The sequence below is a fragment of the Neodiprion virginianus genome, chromosome 2 (genome assembly GCF_021901495.1).
Source record: "Neodiprion virginianus isolate iyNeoVirg1 chromosome 2, iyNeoVirg1.1, whole genome shotgun sequence".
In the NCBI taxonomy this organism is placed as follows: Eukaryota; Metazoa; Arthropoda; class Insecta; order Hymenoptera; family Diprionidae; genus Neodiprion; species Neodiprion virginianus.
Genome location: NC_060878.1, coordinates 15,001,129 through 15,024,625, shown reverse-complemented (window position 1 = coordinate 15,024,625; position 23,497 = coordinate 15,001,129). Strand labels below are relative to the sequence as shown.

Sequence of the window (23,497 nt, the reverse complement as noted above, 5' to 3'; positions counted from 1 at the left end):
CTATCTTCGGTTTGACATAATGTATCATTATTTATTCATTTCTCGAGGCTCAAATATCTATTATTAACGAGCTTAAATTACCTTCATTAATTGTATATACACACGCGATATCTCATTATATCGAACTGGCTGAAATAGTATTATACTGTAATGTATAATGAACATAAACGCTTTGTCCATAATTAGTAGTTAGGTTGATGTCGCCAAGAGCTTCTACATAGTTTCTATTTTAAACGAATTTTCAAACTCGAACAAATGTTTAAATTAAAGAATATCATTGCAAGACAGAGTTAATACTGCACTCAGAAAAATAAAGTGAAACTGAAGAAAATAAATTTCAGTTGCGTGTAAACAAATTAAAAAATTTATCTATAACGCATAAATCTTTACTTGAAATAATGAAGTATTTCATTCTCATAAATTCTTATTTAGTTGACAAGATTTCATTTCAACTGTCTGAAGTAAAAAGATTCTTCAAATTTAATTAAGTCGATATTTACTGTAACAAAATTTTTAGTGAGTTCATATAAGATAAAAAATTTAGCTGCTTTCAGCAGCTATGCACGTTTAACTTCTCTTTTCTATCTTTTCAGAGAAAAAAGGAAGTTATTGTAATCGCTCCGAAAATGAAAAGTTGAGTTCTCACTAGATCTGCACGTTTTAAAATCTAGAGCATCACGATTTTAATGTTTTTGTCGCAATTGATGCGATTTTTCGAAACTTGGATCGGATTATATTTCGGCTTTGATTGGTTCAGTATATTTCGAATTATTTAAATAACAATATTCTTACAAATAGAATAGAAATGATACCTTGAAAATGGGTGAACAAATTTGAATGATAATTGGTGTCATTACTTTAGATTTTTATGTCGCAAATCACGAATCTCGAGTTAGATTTGCAAAATTTAAATTTGGCGGATTCAATACATCGAAAAAAACTAAAAACAATTGGATTTTGATGAAGATTGATACTTGAAGGTTTTTTGAGTCTGTGATCACAAATCAATGAGATCTGTAAATTTTTCATTATTAATATCATTCTTATTATTTCAGCTCGAAACGAGTTTGCAAACGGCAAGTTGAAAGGCTGGCTCATGGTCAGCCGAAACCCGCTTGTTCTTGGTGCATCGCGAACAGGATTACATGTACCTAAGAATCTGATAATCTCGTATAAAGAAGATCGTATGAAGATTGTATTTCATTGAAGTGTTCGATAATAAACCAACGTATATTAATATTTGTACAAGAGTTTATAGCCAAGCAGGCCCTTCGGAGGCAGCGTGCGGCAGGATTTTTTGTCCCCCGCGGCATAAATGGAGGCGGTGTCACGTGACGGAGGTATTTAAACGATACGAGGGGACCGAATGAGAAAAAAGCGGAGGGCTGCAGGGCGTCGAAAACGGGCACTCGTACAATTTCATAGCGTAGTTCGAACGGAACCGTAGAACGCATCAACCCCTCGATTGGACAGCGGGATTGGCAGATGGTGTCGGCCATTTTGTGATCGGCGGAGTGAGACAAGCGTTCTCGCTCGAGATGCGCGCGCCGTTCCGGGACTACTTTCAGCGCGTGAAGTGAACAATAGAATCCCAGACGAGTTTGAGCCGCGGTCATGTTCGTATATGAGGTCTGTGTCGTTGTTTTGCTTCACGTTGTTCAGCTCGCGTAATGTAAACACGCCGCCGGAGCAGCAGCAGCAGCAGCAGCAGATTGAAGTTACGATGAACATTGAAGTTACCCGGGTGTTAAACGATAATGGACTGTAGCCGGTTGCACTGCACGGTATCGCATTATGTTATTATAGTGATTAAGTGATTGTGTGATCAATTGTCTGATGTGTGTGATCTCTGTGTGGATAAATTCTCCGCCAACATGCTCCGTCTGCAGCGGAATATGGATTACGCATTGACGATCGTCGCTCTGGCTCTTTTCGTCGCCAGTCTGCCGGCCTCGGTTCACGGTGAGTTTATTCTCATCGAATAAAACGGAAGAATCCTCCGTAGTCGTCACCCGGAATTTCAAGTTCCCCCTCAGAATGCGCGTGTGCGGAAACAAAAAACTCCCCGTTGCGACGGCAGCTGCAGGCTGTGCAACAGGTCTGAAAAGCGACGCGGGTTTCTCCGCGCCGGCGCGACATTTTCGAACGCGCTGTCCTACTTAAAAACTCGAAAACACCCCAAAGTCGGCAGTCCGGCTTCGCCGAGCGAATGCCTGCCTCAAGTATTCCTGCATTAGCATTTCAGGGCGCGTCGCGAGGCGTCGAGTTGCTGCCATTCCACTACTACCTGTCCCGAAAATATACCCGAATAAACCGCCACCTCGAAAATCTCTTGATTCATCAATGTAACCGCAAGCATCCGGTTTTTCCATTCATTCTGCGCGATAAAAACAAATCTGACATTTTCTTTTTCCCTTCCACTTCGAATTTCAGTGCTTCTAATTTCGATCAAGCTTGATCAAAACTTCTCGCCGAAGAGCGATCTGAACTTTGCATTTAAGCTTTATCAAAAGTCACGGTAAACCATAAACTTACGTTTAAATATTCCACTCAAATTAAGTGAAAACTAGAGTTTTCTATCAAGCTTGATCGATCGAAATTTCTACCGCAACATTACATTTCGCCCGATTCTCACCGAACACGCAACTAAGGCATTGAATAATTGAATACATAACGAATCGTTTTACGATTCCTGAATGAATTAGAGTTCGAGTTCCTCGCTCTGCGCAAATTCGTTTTTACGACCGGACCGGCTTTCAGCCTCACGCACAGCTAGTCCTGCTTGCCTGAGCGAGTGAGTGCTTATAAAATGCCGAATACACGAGTCACGTGGTCGTGACAGCGGTTCTCAATTGAAAAATCGTCTCGCGCGTGCGTACCGGCTTTTTCCGTCACAGGTTGGGACTCCCTGTTGAAACGACAGGTGTTCAACCCCACTTTCCACGAAACGAATATCTTTCTTGTTGGGTTTATTACGTACACGTATATGTATATGTCTATAGACTTTATTGAACTCGGGCGTCGATATCCAGGTGAAATTTTACACTCACCGCATTATTAGGACCGTTTAAAAATCTGATGAATTTTACAATAAACTGTCAAAGCAAATCCTTTCCCAAATTTTATTTATCCGTAATTTTGTAACAAGAAATATATCAGTTTTGGAACAACTTTCAAATTATTTACAAAAGTCAGATTACCCTTTTTCCAGATTACTCGTTTTAAGCAATCGTTATATTTCCATATAACACAATCAACCTTCTACTTGAATCGTGATTGACAAAAATCACTCTCGCTATTCCAAAATATGAACTAAATATAACTTGACGTTCAACATTTTCAAAACTCTAATATAAAATCAACTGTAAAATCACCGTCGTAAGAAATATACAACTTGGAAGTTGCAAAAAAAAAAAACAAGATAAGTAAATTAAAACAAGAACTATTGCATTCTATTATCCCTCCTAAACTTTTAATTACAGTCAGAGCAACTGTATTTCATGTGAACGTTTCATATTCTACGGCGTTAACTTTTACAGTAATACGCGGTACAGAAGAAAAAATTCGTTATAATTGTAGCGTCGTTTCCGGTGAATTCCGGCGAGTGGCGAATGCGTTAATGCATACAATAGACCCGTCCCAGCCGGAATAAAGAATCCGAGAGAAATGAAGCGCGAGTAAACATGGCGCACGGTGGTTCGTCTGCGTGTCGGCTGGAATTCTGAGGCGAAATAACTAGGCCTTGCTCCTCGCCTCGGTTTCCATCCATGCCTTCCTTGCGCCCCGGCTTACAATTAGCTTACCTGGAGTCCGTCTCTCCGCTGCATCTGTGTATATGTGTATATATATATATATATATATATATATATATATATATATATATACACATATGCGTATACATATGTGTATATACTCATAATCCACATTCACTCTAGGCTAGACCAAATTTACGGATGTGTTGAACTCGTATTGTATATAGGTATGTAATACCGATGCCGCACAGAGGTTGTCGGAGTCTCAACAACTACGGAACTATGTTCTCAGGCTTTCTCTTCTCTCCTTAGAAACCTATCTTCGCCTCTCCCATTGCCGTGTGTCTTATATATAATGTAGGATTATGTGTATTATTCTCTATACATGTACGATAGATTTTGACCATTATTGATGAATAAGTTGAAAATAAGTATTAGTCAGGTTCGATGAATTGATTCGAATTTTATTCACAGTCGTATAAAATATAACATACGATACATGATCTTTGTTCAATGATTGGAAAATTTTACAAAATCTTTGTCATTATTTTTTTATTAGAATTGATTATACAAAAGTAGTGACAGAATAGTTTTTTTTTCTTTCTTTCTTGGGTGAAACTGGTGTGATGGAATTAAATTCCAAGTTGAATATAAAATTATGCAATCGTTGAAAAGATTCTTTGGGTTCTTGAAGTTACGTGTAAGAAGTATTTTTTTTTCTTCATCTTGTGCGATAAAGTTAACTGGCTGAAATAATAATGATAACGAAATTCTTGAAACTGTGATGTAGGACTGCGTTTAAGTATGTGTTATATAATAAGATGGAGTTGAGAACTATTTAAAAACGTCGATATAAGAGCATTGTGATAATTCAATGCATAGATATCCGAATGGTCAGAGCGTATGATTTGGCAAAACCGGAAGTCGAGAGCGTCGCCTAGCTGTGAATCAAGTTAGTCGGGTTAAATTTTACACATTCTGTAATATTTATGTATTTTGTAATGAAAGGCTCCGACGCCAGTTCGATTCTTTGATATCATTGTGGGAACTGTTATGCAACAATTCGTTGGTTGTTTGTTTTCCATTGGGAAGGGATCAATGAATTCTGAACGGAATTGATTTAATAAACGTTTAAAGAATAGGAGAAATGAAAGAAACATAGTATATGTATAGAGATGTAACGAGAGAACTCAGCAGAAAAACAAGAATATATCAATATTGATCAACTGTATAATATTTGCATTATTATTTTAATATTTGTGTAAGTTTGCGCGTTTGAGAGAACAAAATTAGTCGCTTAGATACTTTAATTAAGGAGACGACCAGCATCACGATCAAGGCGAGAATCGACCCACAAAACTGTTGAAGCGTGCAGACTACCGTGAACTATTTTATCTCATTTTATTTTCTCGATTACCATAAATTCTCTAAGCTGATGAAAATATTCAGGAATATAGCAAAGATATCGGTTTGGCTTGACGCACCTCAATCTACGCAATTAATTAATATACCCAATCTATTAATTACACTAGTGACGTAATCAATAATATTGTCACAAATAAGACGTTCAAATTCGTGTACATAGTATAATCGTCTGATTCAATTCGATGTGGTAAAATTTTGAGAGTAACTCTGCTAGGGAAGGGCAATGTTCAGAAGATAATCGATATTTGAAAAAAAAAATCGATTACAAGAATCGATGATCTTCAAAGAAAGATTAATAAATCGATACATCGACGGATCGGTGCGAAAATACAAATTTTACTCAGGAAAAAGATTTTGTTTATTCTGTAACCTAAGTTTTTTTTTCACAAATATACACAATATCAACAATTATCTTCCGTTTGTCGTTCACTTTTCTTGGAAGCGGTAATCTGAGTTACTTGGTGTTAAATTGTTGTGGAACGGTTGAACTGAAAGTGAATAAAAATCTGTATCAACCTATATATGCCCCCCCCCCCTATTATTTGATTAATTACATGGAAATGTTTCGCAGAAAATATGGATCACACATTTTTTCAACTTTAGATTCTAATGCTAATTTTTTTTAACTTCTTTTTTTGTTCAACGTCGCAATTGGTCCACATGATTCGCATTACAAAATCACCGGAAAAAAAATCGAAATATCTAATGTCGAGAAAAACGAATTTTGTACCGATTAATCGAATAGTAAAAACATCGGCAGAAAACAATCGATTAAATTATTATTAATTAAATTAGATTAATTAAAAACTATCGGTATTTTGAATTAATCGGAAAGTATCGACTATCCCTAGATTCTGCGTCATTGATAACTTGAAGAAACAAATTATTCGGGTTATAGGATAATGCACATCTACTACTGAAAAACTTTCAGGGAAATAAAAAAGTATCGTTACTAGTTTAGTCTGGAAATAATTTGGCAAGCATGTTTCGTCCTGCCTGCAAACGTCGTTGAAAAAATCAAACTAATTTGCGAATTCAATAGAAAAAAAAAAAAAAAATTCAAAATCACTGTGCATTTCACCGTGAAACGTACATATTTTCGGGTCTATTTGTTCGGAGTTGTACTCTTATGCACTTTTTTTTAACAAAGATACTTAGACTCAGATTTTAATCGACATAAGTGAAACGTCCACTACATTTCACGATTCGCATGACGTAAAATTTCGTCGTTTTGGTTTAATCTGATAATTTCACCGGAATCCAATTCTCAAGAATCATCCAAGGCCGCAGGGAAAAATGATTTGGATGCACAGTTTCGAAGATATTCGAAAACATTCTGGGGCTGGTAACTTTTTAGCTAGGCTGGGAAATCTTAACCGTTTCATGCATACATTTTTCCTTACATGCGGTTGACTTGAAGTTTTGCATACACGGCGACACTGATCACGAATGCGAATTCGAAATTTGAAAATTCAAAACGGCGAGCAAACAAAAAGAACAACAAGATAAATTTGGAAAAATTCTGTACAAATTTTTGGTGTGTATTAAGTTTGTGCAAAATTAAGAATTCGGATTTTCACTGTAGATTAATTATCAGAACATGCTTTTCTTTCGTGGAAAAGTCAGAATTTTGACCGTTTATTTACACGTGCTATTTTAGCAACGAACAAATAAATTTCATATTTTCTTTTACACGGAAATATTTCAGGGACCATTTGGAACCAAAAAACGCGGCAGTTGTTCCGAAAAAAGTAGTTTTATAAATGAAAAGCTGTAAAAAAAAAAAAAAAAAACAAACAGTTGGGGTCACCAGAAACAATTCCGTGTGGCCCTGCGGGCATCGCATTCGTCTTTCACCGCGCATTCAGCGCTGCGCAGCGTCGATCGGAGCGCTCGGAACGGCATAAAAGTGCGTAATTAAGGACTCGCTGCCTCGCGGTCCGTCGGGATCCTTCGCGTCGCGTATCCTCCTGCCCTGGACGTCCTATCAGCCGCATCGAGGATTGTGCCGTCAGTCAGGTTGGGGACAGCTGCTGCGTTTGCCCTCGGCTCGGCGGACGGATACGTTTCACAGAAAAAGTTCCCTCCTACCGGCTCTTCTTCCTCTTCTTCTTGCTACTCTTATTCTTAACCGGCGGAGATAGGAGATGCAAATCCGCCGTGACGTACGGGAATCGATTGAAAAATATATCCGCCTTCTTCTTTCCGCTGCGCGTTTACTCGATAGAATGTTGATTATCGCCGGTATTCTGCAACCCTGATCTCTCGTCTCAAGTTCCATCGTTCCGTCGTTCCGTCGTTTCGTCCTTTTTACCACCCCTCCCCCCTTCAAGGTTTTTTTGGTTTTTTTTTTTTTTTTTTTTTTTTTTTTTGCCGCAACGGCGCCCCCGCGGCATCGCATTGCAAACGCCGTCTGATTCTGATACATCTCGACGAGATAGTTTTGTTATTGAACCTTTAGTATACGTGTATGTATATATAACTACCCACCTTATACGCAAGCTTCTATTTACAGAGATTAGAGATTCTTCTTACCTCTCGTTTACATCCTTTCTGAGGATCCGCTACACTTCGAGACTGACTCGGTGACAAACGGCAAATGGTAAATCGCGTAATCGCGATTTTTGCTATTTTTACATTGTCATTATTATTAGATGCAGAATACTGAATACATTAATTGTAAGATTGCCATTCGAGATTTACCGTCAATTGATTGCATCGGAAATTCAATTTTATAAACGAACCGATCCCGTGGGAATTATTCTTTATTTAATTTTTTTAGTTGTGAATAATAATATATACAATGCGAAGTTTTTATATAATATGTTATGTGAACAAGAACTTGCGTGTATCGTTTCACGTATGATTTCATGATCTATATAAAACCTATGTAAAAAAAAATTGTAATCGAATTAACCTTAGGTATATATATTATATATAATATGTATAACGGATAATCGTATACTTTGTATTTTATTCTATGTAAAAGTTGAACTGCTCACAACATTTATAAATGGATATAAATTTAGTAGAAACATAATTTACAACAGAATACATCAAAAAAATGAATGAGAAATTGCCTGTACGATCAGAATTATTCATTTGTTCAAAACTTTGCGTACGAATTATGAAATTTTTTTTTTGTATGCAACATCTTGACGAAATTTAAAAATCATCCAATTTTCATTTGTTCATAAAACTTTGCATGCCAAATTGATTGCGGAGATACATTGAATGATACGCATCGTTAACGAATCATCGATACGCCGATCGTGAAGAGTTGTAGATGGCTAATTAACCGTCGAGGAAATAGCAGCACGCGTTTCTATTATACCTGTATCGGTAACCTGCAGTCAACTAACTCAAGCTTACGTTATATATACGGACTAATTATGGTATACGTTAATTAAAATTGTGGGAGAATTATTTGATCCCAGGCTGAAACGTCACAGGTGGGATTTTAACGAAACAGCGATTCTCACTTTATGCATAACACGTGGAAAAAATATAAAACCACGCTCTATAATATGATCGTTATAACAATTTGTGAGGAAGAAAAAAAAGACAAATAAATAACAATGATAATGTTGCTAAGTAAAACCGTGATATATAACCGTTGAGAAATTTCTTCTTTCTTTGCTTGTATAATATCCGGAAAAGATATTGTAAGAATTATATCATTATACGCTTTGAATTGCTTATTATTATACAATTCGTATTGTCCCCTGTATGATCTATGCATATCTTTAACAACATGCGTTTGAGAATGAGTTTTTCATTTCTATTTATTCATTTTTTTCTAACTTCTTAGTACCTTTCGGCTAGATTCTTTAAACTCTTACGAATTGCATTTTTTTTTTCAAATATAATGAAAAATAACTTCATCTCACCAATCGAGTTGGTAAATGTTATCTATCAAGGAATAACGTATTGAAAGAATCAGCGATGAATACGGTTTATACTATTATCTGTATATACGTGTAAAGTGAAATTTACAACTTACAACGTAATTAGCCGTGCAATCAAACCATGAAACGATGAGATCATAAAAATATACGAGCAAATTTATGCTTCGGGATTCGTTCGGTAGAAAAAAATCGAACAGTCATATTCCAAATAAATACTCGCTCCTCAAAAATCTCGCGGGGATTTTTCTGCAATATGTGATTTACAGGTCTCGAAAACGAGTTAATTGACATATTCCATAAGACAGGAGTGGTACAAGTTTTAGCCAACGCGATTATGACTCGTGTTGTAATAAAAAGTAGAATTTATTGAACATCGTTTGGCAATAATTATATTAAACCGTTTATGATATTGAGAATGAATTCGGTTGAATAACACCTAGCCATATAACGCTTATAGGTTTGTAATATTGGAAACGGCAAATTTATGAATGAGGATGATTTACACTGACCTCACGACCATCATTTAAAAAATTACTATATACCTACAGATATTAAATAATTCCTTGCAGGTTCTACAATACATATTAAAACGTTTATTATATACTTCAATATTGCAAATTAATTTATTACAAGTGTTGGTAATTATACTAAATGTAGCAGCTATTAATCATAGTATCACACATGAATAATACAATTTTTTTTTTATACATCGCTTTGAATCCATGCGTATTATTCGTTTGTGCTAAACGAGCAGTATTTAGTAAGAATAAGCGTTTAATAATTAATTACTGAAATAAAGCAATCGCCTAAAGTAGTTCGATTAATAATTAGGCTTAAGTAACAGTATGCATCAAATACTGACACAATTTTCAAGTAATCGCTTTCCTAAACGCATTTCTAATACAGTTTAAGTAAATTTTAACACTAACCATACCCGCACATCCAACAACTATTTTTCTTCTCAGTTATCAGTTTGAATGGTTTTCCTTAAGTTTAGATATCCGGAGTAAAAATGATTTAAAGCACTAAATATTATTCAATAAATAACTCAATCTCCTTTTTACTTGGGTCTAGTCAACTAAACGAATGTAAACCTAGCAAAAATAGTTTGCTTTTTGGGTAGGGATCTGCTTTTTTCTTATCAACTATTGGAGTGTTTTCATATACATATATACATATATATATATATAAATATATATATACTCGTATATTTACAATTAGTTGCAGCGAATCTGCAGACTAACGTATGTATATTTACAGATAACAACTGCAATAATAGTTGAAACTATACGCCTCCTGTTATTTGGCCTTTCGTGTATCTCTATCACTCTCTAACACTTGTATGCAATATATAGTGGCATAAGGATTAGTTTTCCGTCAAGTAAGCGTGTAAACGAGGCAACTATCCATATCGCAAGTTACGCGTCCGTCAAGCTACAAGCTTCAGCGAGCGCGAAATACTAATTATAGCCTTACTTTGCATGCCGCATCGTGTGTTTAAACGAATGTTCAAAGCATTCTAAATTCTTTGTTTTCACCTTCTTCTCGCTAATTATGTGCACTTATAGGTATACCAATAAGGTATCGTCACAACGGTCCGTATAATTGTGTACAATTGTGTTTAACCCTTGCAGTCAAAAATTTCCACGTCATAGCCTAACCACAGTTTATAATTACAACTTCAAATGATCTTTCTTAATTCGTATGACCCTAAAAACCTCCGAGTAACAAGTTTCGGCCAGAATCATCGAATGGTGATAGTTGTTTCGATTTTACATCCGCCATATTGGATCCGCCATCTTGGCTTTAGTAATTATTAAATTCTGACTTTAAAATCCCCCGAGTAACAGAATTCATGCCAAAATGTTGATTTGAAAAATGAGTGACCAAAGGGGTTAAATAGTTTTATTCATCTTTTTGTAAATCTTCACACTTCGCACTTCAGTAAATACTTTGATTATACATATGGGGAATTCCATACGTTTACGGCTAGCTTTGGACCGTCACGATTGCAAATCTGGTCGTGATTCAAGTATATTTTAGTAGTCTGTACCATTTACGCTTCCGAAGTTAGAAATCGTTAAACTTGGAGTATTCGGCCCACTTTTGAAAATCTGAGACAATTGTAGAACATTGTAATGAAAATATGAAAAATTTTAAGACTTTACAACAATTGGTAGTTTTCATTGGTTTGGAAGCTATGAGTTATTGTTTCCGGTATTACGGGCTGCTTTAAAAAATTTGGGAAAATCCGTAAATGTCATTCATCACTCCCTGACCGATGAAAAACGCCATTATCTGTACGGTTTTTTAAAAATATTTTTGAAAGCAGCCCGAAATATCGGGAATCATACTTCATAATTTCCGTAACCCAATGAAGACACCATTTCCTGTGAGTCTTCAAAGTTATTGTGATTTGGAATACACGTTTCTGCAATTTTATCCGATTTTTAACGGTGGTCAGAAAATCCAATGCTTAAAGACTTCTAACTTCGGAACCGTAAGTGATATCGAGAAAAATCAAAGTACGGATGGTTGTAATTGACAGTACTAATGTATACAATTGAGTCACGATCAGATTGAGAATGGTGACGGTTCGAAGTTAGTCGAAAACGCATGGAGTTCCCCATATACTATACATGTATATTGTGTACGAATATCTGTTACGATTATTCGTGACTTGAGACTGACAAGCCGATTATGAACCATTCACGACAGTTTATGTCATAGTACATTCAAGTATTCACATTACATCAAAATGTGAAATAATGCTTTCTTTTCTCGACAATATTTTTCAAACTCCTTTATAGTCCAAGTGTCATGCGACCGAAACCGACTTGAATATTTAACATCTGCTCGTTGTTGTCTCGAACAAAGTCAACGACGAAGAATGATAGAGCGGGAGAGAGAGGGAGAGAGAGAGAGAGAGAGAGGAACAAAGAGAAAGAGAAGTCGAAAGGAGAGGAGCGTAACTGGACATTGACAGGCGGTGTCTGTTCGTTCGCTGGTCGCAACGGGGCGCATATTGAAAGATAATCAATTGATTGGCCCTTGCATTAACCCAGACGACCCTGTGACGCTCGAGCTCAAGGCAATCGCTTCGTACCTTTCTTTTATGCAAGTATACATGTACAGTGAAGTCAGTATTTTTCGCAAATATGTATAACAAAGAATTTCGCCTCAATATTCAGGCGTCGATTGTACTATTAATATAGTGGTTTTATTACGCGTAGACAACATTTGATAGATATTCTAAGATGTTGTGTTTACTAAGTCCCGCATTTCATGGAAAACTACCAGATTAAAATTAGTCACGTTAATGTAACGAAATAGTGAAAGTAATGTCATTGTTGTGCAAATTTCGATCGACTTTAAAGAAGATTAATTTCCACAATTTGAATACACGTTCCTTTTTAAAAATAGATCACTCAATTTGAGACGATCCTATAGTTGCGTAATAATGAATTTCCCTAACACTGAATCGTTACATTGACGTTACGAAAATTTGACGCAATTTACATGGTTGAAATCATGTCTAAAATTCGTGTTGTTTAAAAAGTTGCTTTCGTCACACTTTTGCTTAACAAAGTTTGAAGTATTTTTATATTTATCCTGGTACCGCAGAGAACAAAAGTTTAAGCACTTATGTGTATGGAGTTCTCGATGTCGAAAATCGCAAATCAATGAAAAGTTTGATGTGTCGCCCCAAGGGGAGGGCCCTGGTCAGAAAACCACAATATTTATTGTACATAATTAAGTATTATTATTTTACACGAAGCGAGAAAGAAGACAGAAAAGAAAACAGTGAAAATCACCTACATGTAAATACATTAAACCTCATGTGAGAGGTAAAACTTTTAACATGAAAGATAGAACAACCGTCAGAACGGTCAAAATACATTGAAAATCCGTAGCGCTGGTGAAATGTATTAGACATCAGTCAGCCCATTTGGCAGACAGTCATCACCTAAGCAATAACATGGAGTGAGGGTTAAGCTTATTCTCACATTGAAATTCTCAACAATCGACAATTCATAGAGTCAAAATGCTTACCTAGGTCGATAATTTACGATCTTCGACACGGAGAAGTCCGTACACATTACCAATACAAGGTCGAGAGAACGTTGTAAATCAACATCACTTATTTTGACTCTTATCTATGCTTACGCACCACTAACACAGAAAAACCCATTGATAGCTCCATTCTACACACAATGCCGAATACGAATTTCTGAAAAAAGATTTGTTTTACGCGATAATATTCCTGTAACTCAAGTACTACTTATTGCAGCTATATATTTCCTATTTGAATATGTATACATGCAATGCTCATATACTTCGACGTACACTTGGGGAGAATGAATCTGAGACGGCTAATTTTTTACTTTAGACAGTTATGTTGGCAATACAGAGAAACCTACAGCGCCATAGTCGGCCGAGCGCGAAACTAACTAAATCTCAATAAACTCAACATAACCCATGACCGTCGAATCTAACCTTAAAATACCGCGGGGATAATGACTTGTTGGATTGACACGTATTCTAAGGTTAGATTCGACGTTCATAGGTTATGTTATGTTTATTGAGATTGAATTAGTTTCGCGCTCGGCCGACTGTGGCGCTGTAGGTTTCTCTATGTTGCCAACATAACTGTCTGGTGGAAAAATTAGCCGTCTCAGATTCATTGTCCCCAAGTGTACCTAGCGTATCCCTACCTGCACGGAAAGAAAAATATCGTAGATTTTACATCTCTGGTGGTGAATATATGGACTAGACTTTTTTCGAGTTAAATTTACAGTAATTGTGGCAAGATTTATAAATCCGATAAGCAGAGTTACAATATCACTAGTCCGAGTTACAATTTGGTTGGGCAGATCTACCACAATCGATGTAGATTTGACTTCAAAAAAGTGTTGTCCATATATTCACCATAGAAGATACAAAATCTACATTAAATTTTTCCTTGTGGGGCCCGTCATTTTAGTTCTCTTATGTTATTCCAAGGGTACGGACTGCGTAAATAAATAACAATGAACATCTTAATTACGAGTACTATAACTGTTATTTAACCACTTTCTTGTCCGGCATTGCATGTAAAATGGCGCTATCGGAACTTTCTTTGCGTTTTAGTGCTGCGCAAGCGATAGTGAAAATAGGTTATATTTCACTCGGTCGGTAAAGACTGACTACGGCATCCTCTTAAACGCGTTTAATAATCGCTGATTGCTGTTTCCATCGGCTGTGTCGACTGGACATCCGTGCATCATTCGCGGCAGCGAAGCGATCAGTTCTGGGAGAAAGAAGCGCTCTAGGTGACCGAAGTGGGAGGAGGAGGAGGCCGCGGTCCGCGCTTCGTAGGTATCGGTGATTACACGTGTCGACGTTCCGCCTTTTGAACCCAGCAATGCTTAACCGTGCGGCATAAGCGCGTCGAAGCGTTCGTACGATAGACCAGGAATTCTTCCATCGCTAAATAAACGCCCGCGCTTCTTATTTTGCACCAGAATTCCCGATCCCGTCGCTCGTACTCCCGGATTCCGATTTTTTAACGTCAGGAACCAGTTTTTATGTGAATTTGTTTAATTGCTGTTAACAAAAGAGTGAGATCGGGCCAATATGGCGGGAAGAAAGAAAGCGAAAGGGACCGTGTTCCGCAGACCGTCTCCAATGTTACACCGACGGCACTTGTTTACGGATAAAATCAAACGACATGCGAAAAAATTATCGTCCAGCACGCGCTAATTGAAAAGGCGTCGCGATATTTTCCCGCCCATTTGATCAGAGTCGCTGAAAAATGGCGATTGGCGGGAGTTTTGAAAACTTGTGTACGGTCTTGAAGAATTTTTTGCTCTGTTGTTTGGTGAACACTTTTACTCGCGGTATATGACGAATCGTAAATGAGATAATATCTCGCCAAGAATCTAGATACAAAAGTAAAAACGGACACGCGACGATCGGCTCGGAAATTGCGATATCATTGAGTGTTCGTGCCGAGTACATTATATTTATACATATCCATCCGTTTAACCAGCCCATTGTGTGTTTAGACGTGGATGTGTCACGCAGTGCGGGTGTCTTTCATCTCCCTTTCTCCGTCACCGTTTGCCTCGCATACACGCCTCTGGGCAAAGGAGCCATGATAGGCATAACGCGACAAAAGATCTCGTTTATTTTTCACACGCAGTTTGATCCTTTGAGAAAAATCTGTACATAGCTCGGCAACGTTGCGTTACCTCCTTTCTCAATTTCAATCTCACTTCTATTCATATTCTTGATAGACGCTGTTTTCTGTTTGAGCTTCGTGAAATAATTCACAACATTTATCCTACACTTCATGCCAAATTCTCATGAATTTAGTGCAAATATTCATTTTGGGCTGTTTTTTGCCAAACACTGAATGATCTATATCACACCTGATATACGAGTAAAAAATGATTCTGGATCAAAAGTAATTCGATTTTTTTTTTAGGTTTCTAGATGCACCCACTTTTCTGTAGCAATGACGTCATTATTACCAAATTTCTTACACAACGTTTTTCAATCAATGCTTATAGCTTCATTCGACTTGATAAAAAGATTTCTTCGACACGGGTTTCCGTAGAAAAACGTTAGCATTTCAAAAAAAAATATCGCGAATTACATTTCGATGCGAATGAATTTTTGTGGGAAAAACCTATTTTTCGGTGATTATTCGAATCGCCACGTTGATTGGTAAAAAAATTTTTTGAAAGACTAAAGTCTTATCCGACGTGAGTAATTAACGTCGAAGAAATCTTCTTATCAACACGAAGAGGTCCGCAAGAACTGACTAAAACACGATTTGGAAGTAATCTTGAAAGAATGACGTCAGTGATACAGGAAAATGAGTGAATTTAAAAACCCCCAAAATACCAAAGTGTATTTTCATGAGGTACTATTACCGAAGTAATAGATCAGCTGTCCGCATGTGGTCCAAACGTCTCGTACCAAAACCGCTTCTCTTACAATAGACGAGCAAAGAAGTTGCTGCAGGTTTGAATCATCTAAATTGTCGTTGATGCAGCGAGAGAATCGGTTAGAGCGGAATATGGCTGGCACAACTTTTGTATGCGGTTATCGATTGCCAGGTGTGCCTGTTTGGCCGTTCCCTCAGCGTGAATCGTCATGGACTTGTAGCTTTAAAATTCGAAACTGCTGCAGGGGAAAGCGTCACAATAGGGGAACTCGTCTTGGTCGTGTATACTTTTCGTTTGTCAAATGATTTGAATACCTTGATGCTTGATACAAGCATCATCCGAAAAATGACGTTCATTTTCATCACGTTGACGGGGTTATCGAAATATTTTTTCTGCTTATTCTATACGTTGTTGCCTTTCAAATGTTGATTGCGAACGTTTGTCAAAGTCCTTTTTAAAACACAGCTGCACAGTAAAAGACTTTTTCAATGTTTGATAGAAAGACACAGACCTTAACCCTAAAACGTGACGTTAATTTTATATTTTTTTTATATTCTTACCTATTCGGGTAACACGGGGTGAAAAAACGTCCATAGAGTCTCATTTTCATCGTGTTTTAATAAAAATCACGCGGGCCAAAAAACTTTGTTACGCAAGTTTGAAAAAACTGGTCAAAAATTATTTTGGGTCGACTCGAAAACGTAAACTGTTCTCTTGCGGCGGGAAATTCCAATTCGCGCGGGTTGTTTTTTGACCCCCCCGTTGCCGTTCTAGGGTTAAAGACGACACGGTAATGCTAAGGCTAAGAACAGCGTCTTCGTGCCTCTTTAGCCGATCGGTGTAATTGCCTATTTGTATCCAACATGGAAGCTGTCCAAACTTGAAGCAAAGCTCCGCCATGAGGTGTGCAATAACGGCGCACCTACACGCGGCTATAAAGTATAACGGCGAGTTTTTTGATACTCTGTAGATGCCCGTCTAATTTTCTTCTGTATAACCCTCAAGCCGAGCGAGTCTTGAAACGTAGCTGTATTACACATCTTATTTTCCTCATTATGGATAATACAGCACCCTTACACGCGCATTATTATCATCATGGGGCATATAGGGGAAACCACTATAATAACTTTGAAAACTGTTCGTTTCTTTAGGGTGGCGTGTTTCTCATTCTCAGGGATCGGCGTCGGTGAGAATCTACCGGTTTTTCTTAACATCCGCATCACTGCCGTCATTATCCTTCCTGTTTTCGTCGAAAATTATTGAAATAGTGCTCTCATAAGCTTGTCATAAGTAAAAACAACGTCCTTCATAAGCATACATGGGATTTTTATTTTGCGCCGTTTTAACGCAGATTTAATCGTTTACTAATTTATAATACGGTTGGACGATTAATTAAACGATTAATCGTAGGTTTCCATTAAGTTTTTTCAAGTTGATCGAGCAATCAAACAAACAACTCATTTCGAAAAGAATTAACCGAAGTATGTTGCGTTTAATCGATTATTCAATCATGAGAATGAAGTTAATAACGTTACTGTAACGATGAATGTTTAGGAAAAATCGCTGATTTACACCTTTGTGACTTTCCGAAATTTAGTAAACCGTTATAAAAAGAATATACACTGATTCTGAAAAGCCAACTCCTTGAAAGTCATCCTAAAATTGCTCAGTAATGATTTTTTCTTCTGATGTATCGTTACGTCAACGTTACCAACTTTAGCTTCATTATTCAACCCGAATATTTGACTCAAAATGGTGTCGTTTCGTCGATGAGTTCTGAAACCATCAGCAATGAATGTATATTACATATATAAACTTTGTAAATTGCACGGACTTTTGAAGTAAAGGAACTTCGTTGGACAATTTTTCATTATTAAATTCTTCAGTATTTAAGACGTAGTTCGGATGCTCCGATCTTTAGCTTTTACTCTTCTCTCATATTTTTGGCCTCCTTCAATTTTTCCGTACGATACGTCGCCTAGGGGGACCCGTTTAAGAAGGAGGGAGCGCATCAAGGACGCTATGCAGTCGTCGCCCCGAGTTTTTCGCTCTTCGTTTCTCTATCCTCTATGCTCGATGCTAGATGCAACCTGGCATAAGTTGCCCGGGGCGTCGCGTCAGCAGCTGCACGCTGCGTGTCGTGCCTCTGTCGACTCGAAAGCGTGTTTCCATCGCTTTGCAACCGGTGGCTAGACTCGTCGCTACGAGTTGCTCGTGTCCTTTTCAACCGGCAGTGTGCGTGCTTCGGAAAATGATGCCCCCATCTTGTGAGTTGTATTCCGACTCGCTCGAGCGAGGGGCTAGGATTCACTGGCGGAGTCCTCCGTACGTTGGTACGTGGTGTCTGGAAGTCATTAAAAGTTCTTGGTAGTCTTCGGAGGTCTTTGGAAGTCCTCGATAGTCTTTGGAAGTCTGGAAGTCCTTTGTAGTCTTTGGAAGTCTTTGGAAGTCTTTGGAAGTCCTTGGTAGTGTGGAAGCCTGGAAGTCCTTCAAAGTTTTTGGAAGTCTTTGGAAGTTCTTGGTACTCTTTGAAAGTTTGAAACTCCTTCATAGTGTTTGAAAGCCTCCAGAAGTCTTTAGAAGTCCTTGGTAGTCTTTGGAAGTTGTTGAAAATCCTTGGCAGTCTTTGAAAGTCTTTGAAAGTTTCTGAAAGTCTTTGCAAGTCTTTGGAAATCTTGAAAAATCCTTGGTAGTCTTTGGAAATCTATGGAAGTCTTTGGAGGTCCTTGGTAATCTTTGGAAGTTTCTGGAAGTGTTTGGAAGTCTTCTGAAGCTGGTAGTCACTTGTATGCCTAAACTAGGAGTGAGTAGCCTTTAGCGTTTCACACTCTTAAACATCGTGAATCTCATAAAAAATTCTTACCAGCTCAAGCCTATAACTCGGCGTTTGCTAAGTTACCGGATTTGTAGTACTGGCAATGATATTTAAACTCCATGATTTTTTTGCATGTGGATTAAATTTCCATGTCCAATGATCTGTATGCAGACGAAATTTCGGTTGATCAAGCTTGATCGAAGAACTTACGGGCCAAATACATTCCATTAATGTACATTCGTTAGTAACGCAACTCGGATGAGATGAAATGTTTCAGGATATATAAAATTCTGAATTGAATGCAATGAGTACTTTATATGGCCGCTGACATTTCTCACATATAATGCGCTAAGCAGACTCGTCAAGCTATCGGTAATTATTATATACTAATTGGACCCGGTTTGTATAACCTATATCTATATATAAAGTCCACGTTACTCAAGCAGACCTAAGGAACAATTTGTTGCAAGTCTCATGTAAATTGGTTCACTGGTTCTCAGATTATCGGTAACAAACGGATAAATAGACAAAGGATTTTATACATTAGTATCAGACAAGTCTATCCACCACCTCTTGATTGATTCGAGCAAATTGAAGCGATGACATATTGTAACCGAATGACATAAATCGAGTATCATTTCCTCGTCCGATTATTGAATTATTGAAATTTATTGAAATGAGATTAAAATTTATACCGCATGGCTGTCGGTTGGAATTATGTCACAACTTTGTAATGCTACTCGGTCTAGCGTTTAGTCGTACTGCTAGGATTCGATGTGTCCACTTCGACGAGGCCTGGTACATTATCGAAAGGTCAAGAGGTCGAAGCCCCTGACAGGTGTTCGCGTATTTTAACACCGGCATTCCGCGGCTGCAGTTTATTCACTGTGCTGTAATTGTATTATAGTTGTAGGTGGATATCAGCTGTATATATAGGTATGCACGTTCTGCACACAATATGCGACTGAATTTTTCAACAATTTCTGACCATCCGTCAAGCCGACCGACAATGGTTGTCGAAGTTCGATGACTTTTAATTACCCGCGTCGTTTATAACGTTTTATTCCCTTCTCCTTTCCTCTTCTTCACACTTTATCCGATTCGATTTTCTTAACCCTTCAAATGTGACACGCAGCAGCTGAAGATATTTGTGTTTTAACTGCTCAACGTTTCTATCTGTTAAAATACAGTCTGTGACACAAAAGTGTGGACAGAGTTACCTAATTTTATAAAAAAAAAAAAAGAAAAGAAAAATTTGAAAAATGAACCCTGTGGGCATGAAATGGATTACATATTTGCACTGAACAGTTTTGAAACAATTGAATTTACTGTCTTTCGTAACTTACCGAAAAGGAGGAAAAACGAGAAGAAGAATTTGAAATTAGTACACACCTATTCCACAAAGCAATCTTCCCAACGTCTCATTAGTTCGCTGGTTTACTCTGCATCTTTAACATGTCATTGCTGCGACGTGAGATAAGCTCCGTCAATATTTAATGCAGTCTTGAGCTCAGCGTCCGTTCTGTGCTGTTGTATTAACAACGAGCTCACGGATCCTTCTTTCGGAGAAAGTCTTATGGCGTAGGTATAGAATGCGTTGGGGAGACAAGCACCATCGTATTTGCTTTTCCACCTTTATATTTCATTCCTATCTTTCCTCTTTTCCTTCTCCATATTCATTTATCGACAGGAAGGAAGTGGCTCGAGGTAAACTTCAGCCCATTGAAGGGTGCCAGTTTCATACACCAAAGTGAAACAATGCGCGTGAGAACGAAGCCCCAACGAGGCTATTATGATAAAACGCACACACACTTCCGCAATCCATGCATCAGACTGGCACCGGATTTGACGTCACAGCGGGATGCGATAGTCGGTAGCTCAATATCCACGAAATAAATTTACCGAAAATTACAAGACGAGACGAGATAAGTTATTTACTTCTGTTAATCACTTCTCGTATTCATTTATTCATTTGATCGATTTTCATCAATATCGTTGAAAATCTAAATGGAAAATGGATTTTTTAAAAGTGGGGGGCTCGGTCAAAAAACGGTTTTTAGCATTTTTCAATTGTGTTACACGAGTTATCACCATCAAGTTTTGGAACAATGTAGAACAAACTTAGAACAATCTGGAACAATTTCCGAAAATTCTGATTTCTCAAAATGGGGGGCTAACTTCACGTAGGTGTGGCTCAGCCACCTGCGGCTCATTGAGAAAGATCTCATCCCATCCAACGCGAGTTGCGATCGAGTCACGATCCGTTGTCCGTTTGAATGAATCTCTGGGCAAGAGCTGGCGAACGTCGAAGAAGTTTCGTTTCTTCGACGATTTCTTTATGTCTGCAACTGCATCTCCTCCTTCGACGGCTGTGATGGCGCTGTCGGTGCTGCCTGGACCTTGTCTAAACTCCACCATCTTGATATTACAGGAGAACAGTCTCGTTTCCTTTCGTTCTCCGTCCGCGTCTTATTCTTCGACGCTTCGCAGCGATTTAATACCCACTGCATAAACTGCAGCGTACAGCCAGCTCTTTATCTCTCTTTTACCCCCGACGATTCAATTTCAATCGAGGAAGACAGCGGCCGGTTTTCTTTCCGGATTATCACGATCTCAATTCAGAAACTCCCGATTTCGTTCCTGGAATAGGAATATTTTTTTTATAATTTTATTAACTTGCAAATTTCTCGTCTAACAAAAACAACGCTGTCGAATTTTATCATGCTACTGGAAACACTAATTTCTGCACAATAATTACAGATGTTACATCCGCTTGAATCGATTTTTGATCATATAAATTGATTATAGATTAATCTTCTCAACAGACTTGAAAGTTTTTCGTCAAACTTGGTTCATTGTCGATGTGGCCGCAGAGGATAAAAAAGAAATCGAGAGAAAGATGGAGAAAAATGAATGAAATAAAAAGACAAAATCAGTAAATATTTCTTCGGGGCGTATATCTCTGACATTTAGTTTGTGTCGCATATCAGACACAACTCGGCGAGTTGTTATAGGTATACATTCGCATGTGTGCGTATGTGTGTGTGTGTGTATATATATACTGTTTCATAGAGAAAGACGTGCGTCGTACGCACAGAAGATGGCTATTAATCTTGCTTAAATTATTACGCCATTAGCGAGCTTCTTATACAGGAATGATTATATTCGAGGAAGGTGCGTCCCGCGCCTCCGAAAGCAGAGTTAATTCATCGTGGCTACCTATTCGTGTCCACTCTCGTGTTCCTAAACTTTATTAAGTACATATACCTATATGTGTCCGCAGTGTATAAAGTATATATATATATATATATATATATGTATATATGTATATATGAGAAATAAGAAAGGCGCGTTGCATTTCTCAGCTAATATATTTTAAATTCATCTCGTGCTCTGGCTAACTGTACTCCGGCTATAGCTCAAGCTCCCATGTTCCATGAACACGCGCGACTCACTGGCTATACTTGCTCTTTGGAGTCGAGACCACGCCGCGCCGTTAGAATTCCCCAGTTTTTAGACAAAAACATCAACCTCAAGGGCATGTCGGACCCTGCCGAGTCTTGGAAACTTACTAAAACTTTTGGAAAATCGATGAAACACAGTCTTCTTGATGCGACTTCACGCAATCACGACTCTTTTATTACTCAAAGTTCGAAGCGATATCTCATTGTTCAGGACAGATGAAAAGTTTGAAATAGGTCTGTCGACTCGGTCGGTAAGACAGGAAGCTACAGCCTCCTCTTAAACACCGTTGATCGGGACGCAAATCGAAGACAATCGGATTCCTCGGTTACTTTTCTTTCTTGTGTTCTTTGAACAACGCCGATGGGACTTGAGAGACTTGAGAAGAATCGCCTCGCCAGCTTTGAACTCCAACCAAAGATCTGCGGTTCTCTTCCTGCAATTTTACCGTTGCGAATGCAGGTATACTGCCTCTTCACGAATTGAACCTACCTGCGGTCATTCCACAGAAAGCAAAGCCTTTTCTCGGCTCGTGCATCGAGAGCTATGAGATACCTAGACACGGTTCCATATGGTCACCCAGCATACCGGTCAGTTATGTATGGGACTACTACTGTACCTGTTCAATCGATGAATAATGCGGACGGATTAAGCCGAGAGTAATGATTATAAACATTCCACGACCACCACCTGGGGATTCGGTATATAAATGGTACGGAATAGAGATCGGAAAGCCACGAACGTCTTGGATAATGCCAAAACTGGAGACCGAAGTAAAAAACTTTTTTAATTAAGTTAATGTCTCTGATGTATATATGTGATTATAAGTAGGGTCCGGATCAATATTTTACTTTTTCAAGTCTATAACATATGTACATATTTTTTAATTTTTAATACATATTTATCCGGGCCCTAATTATAAGTTGTTCGGTAGAGTCATTTACAGGCATGAAAGTTGCGAGATCGCGGTTCCACTAATTCTGTCACGTATACGTAACTTCGTATTCATTTTCTCATAGTTTACACGCAGAGATTCAGATAGGTGAGACGGTCGATCGTAAGTCCACACGAAATCTCTTTTACCGGCATTCGAGTCACCGGGGAGTTTGACGCTTCGATTCCACATGCAAGCGAGGTTGCATTCGGGAAGCTCGTATAATTCCGTGTTCGATGTTTGTGGAAATGTTACTACACAACGCC

General features: G+C 38.0%; 1 protein-coding gene across 2 annotated transcripts in view; it reads left to right on the top strand.

The window, feature by feature from the left end:
• Positions 1 to 1,617: 1,617 nt before the first annotated feature.
• The window catches only part of LOC124298941 (neurogenic locus Notch protein), a 155,984-nt gene continuing 134,104 nt past the window's right edge, over positions 1,618 to 23,497 (top strand). For both annotated transcript variants that reach the window (XM_046751630.1, XM_046751629.1), the window contains exon 1: positions 1,618 to 1,962. In XM_046751630.1, coding sequence (XP_046607586.1) covers positions 1,875 to 1,962 — 88 coding nt within the window. In that variant the 5' untranslated portion in view covers positions 1,618 to 1,874. The remainder of the gene's footprint in view (positions 1,963 to 23,497) is intronic.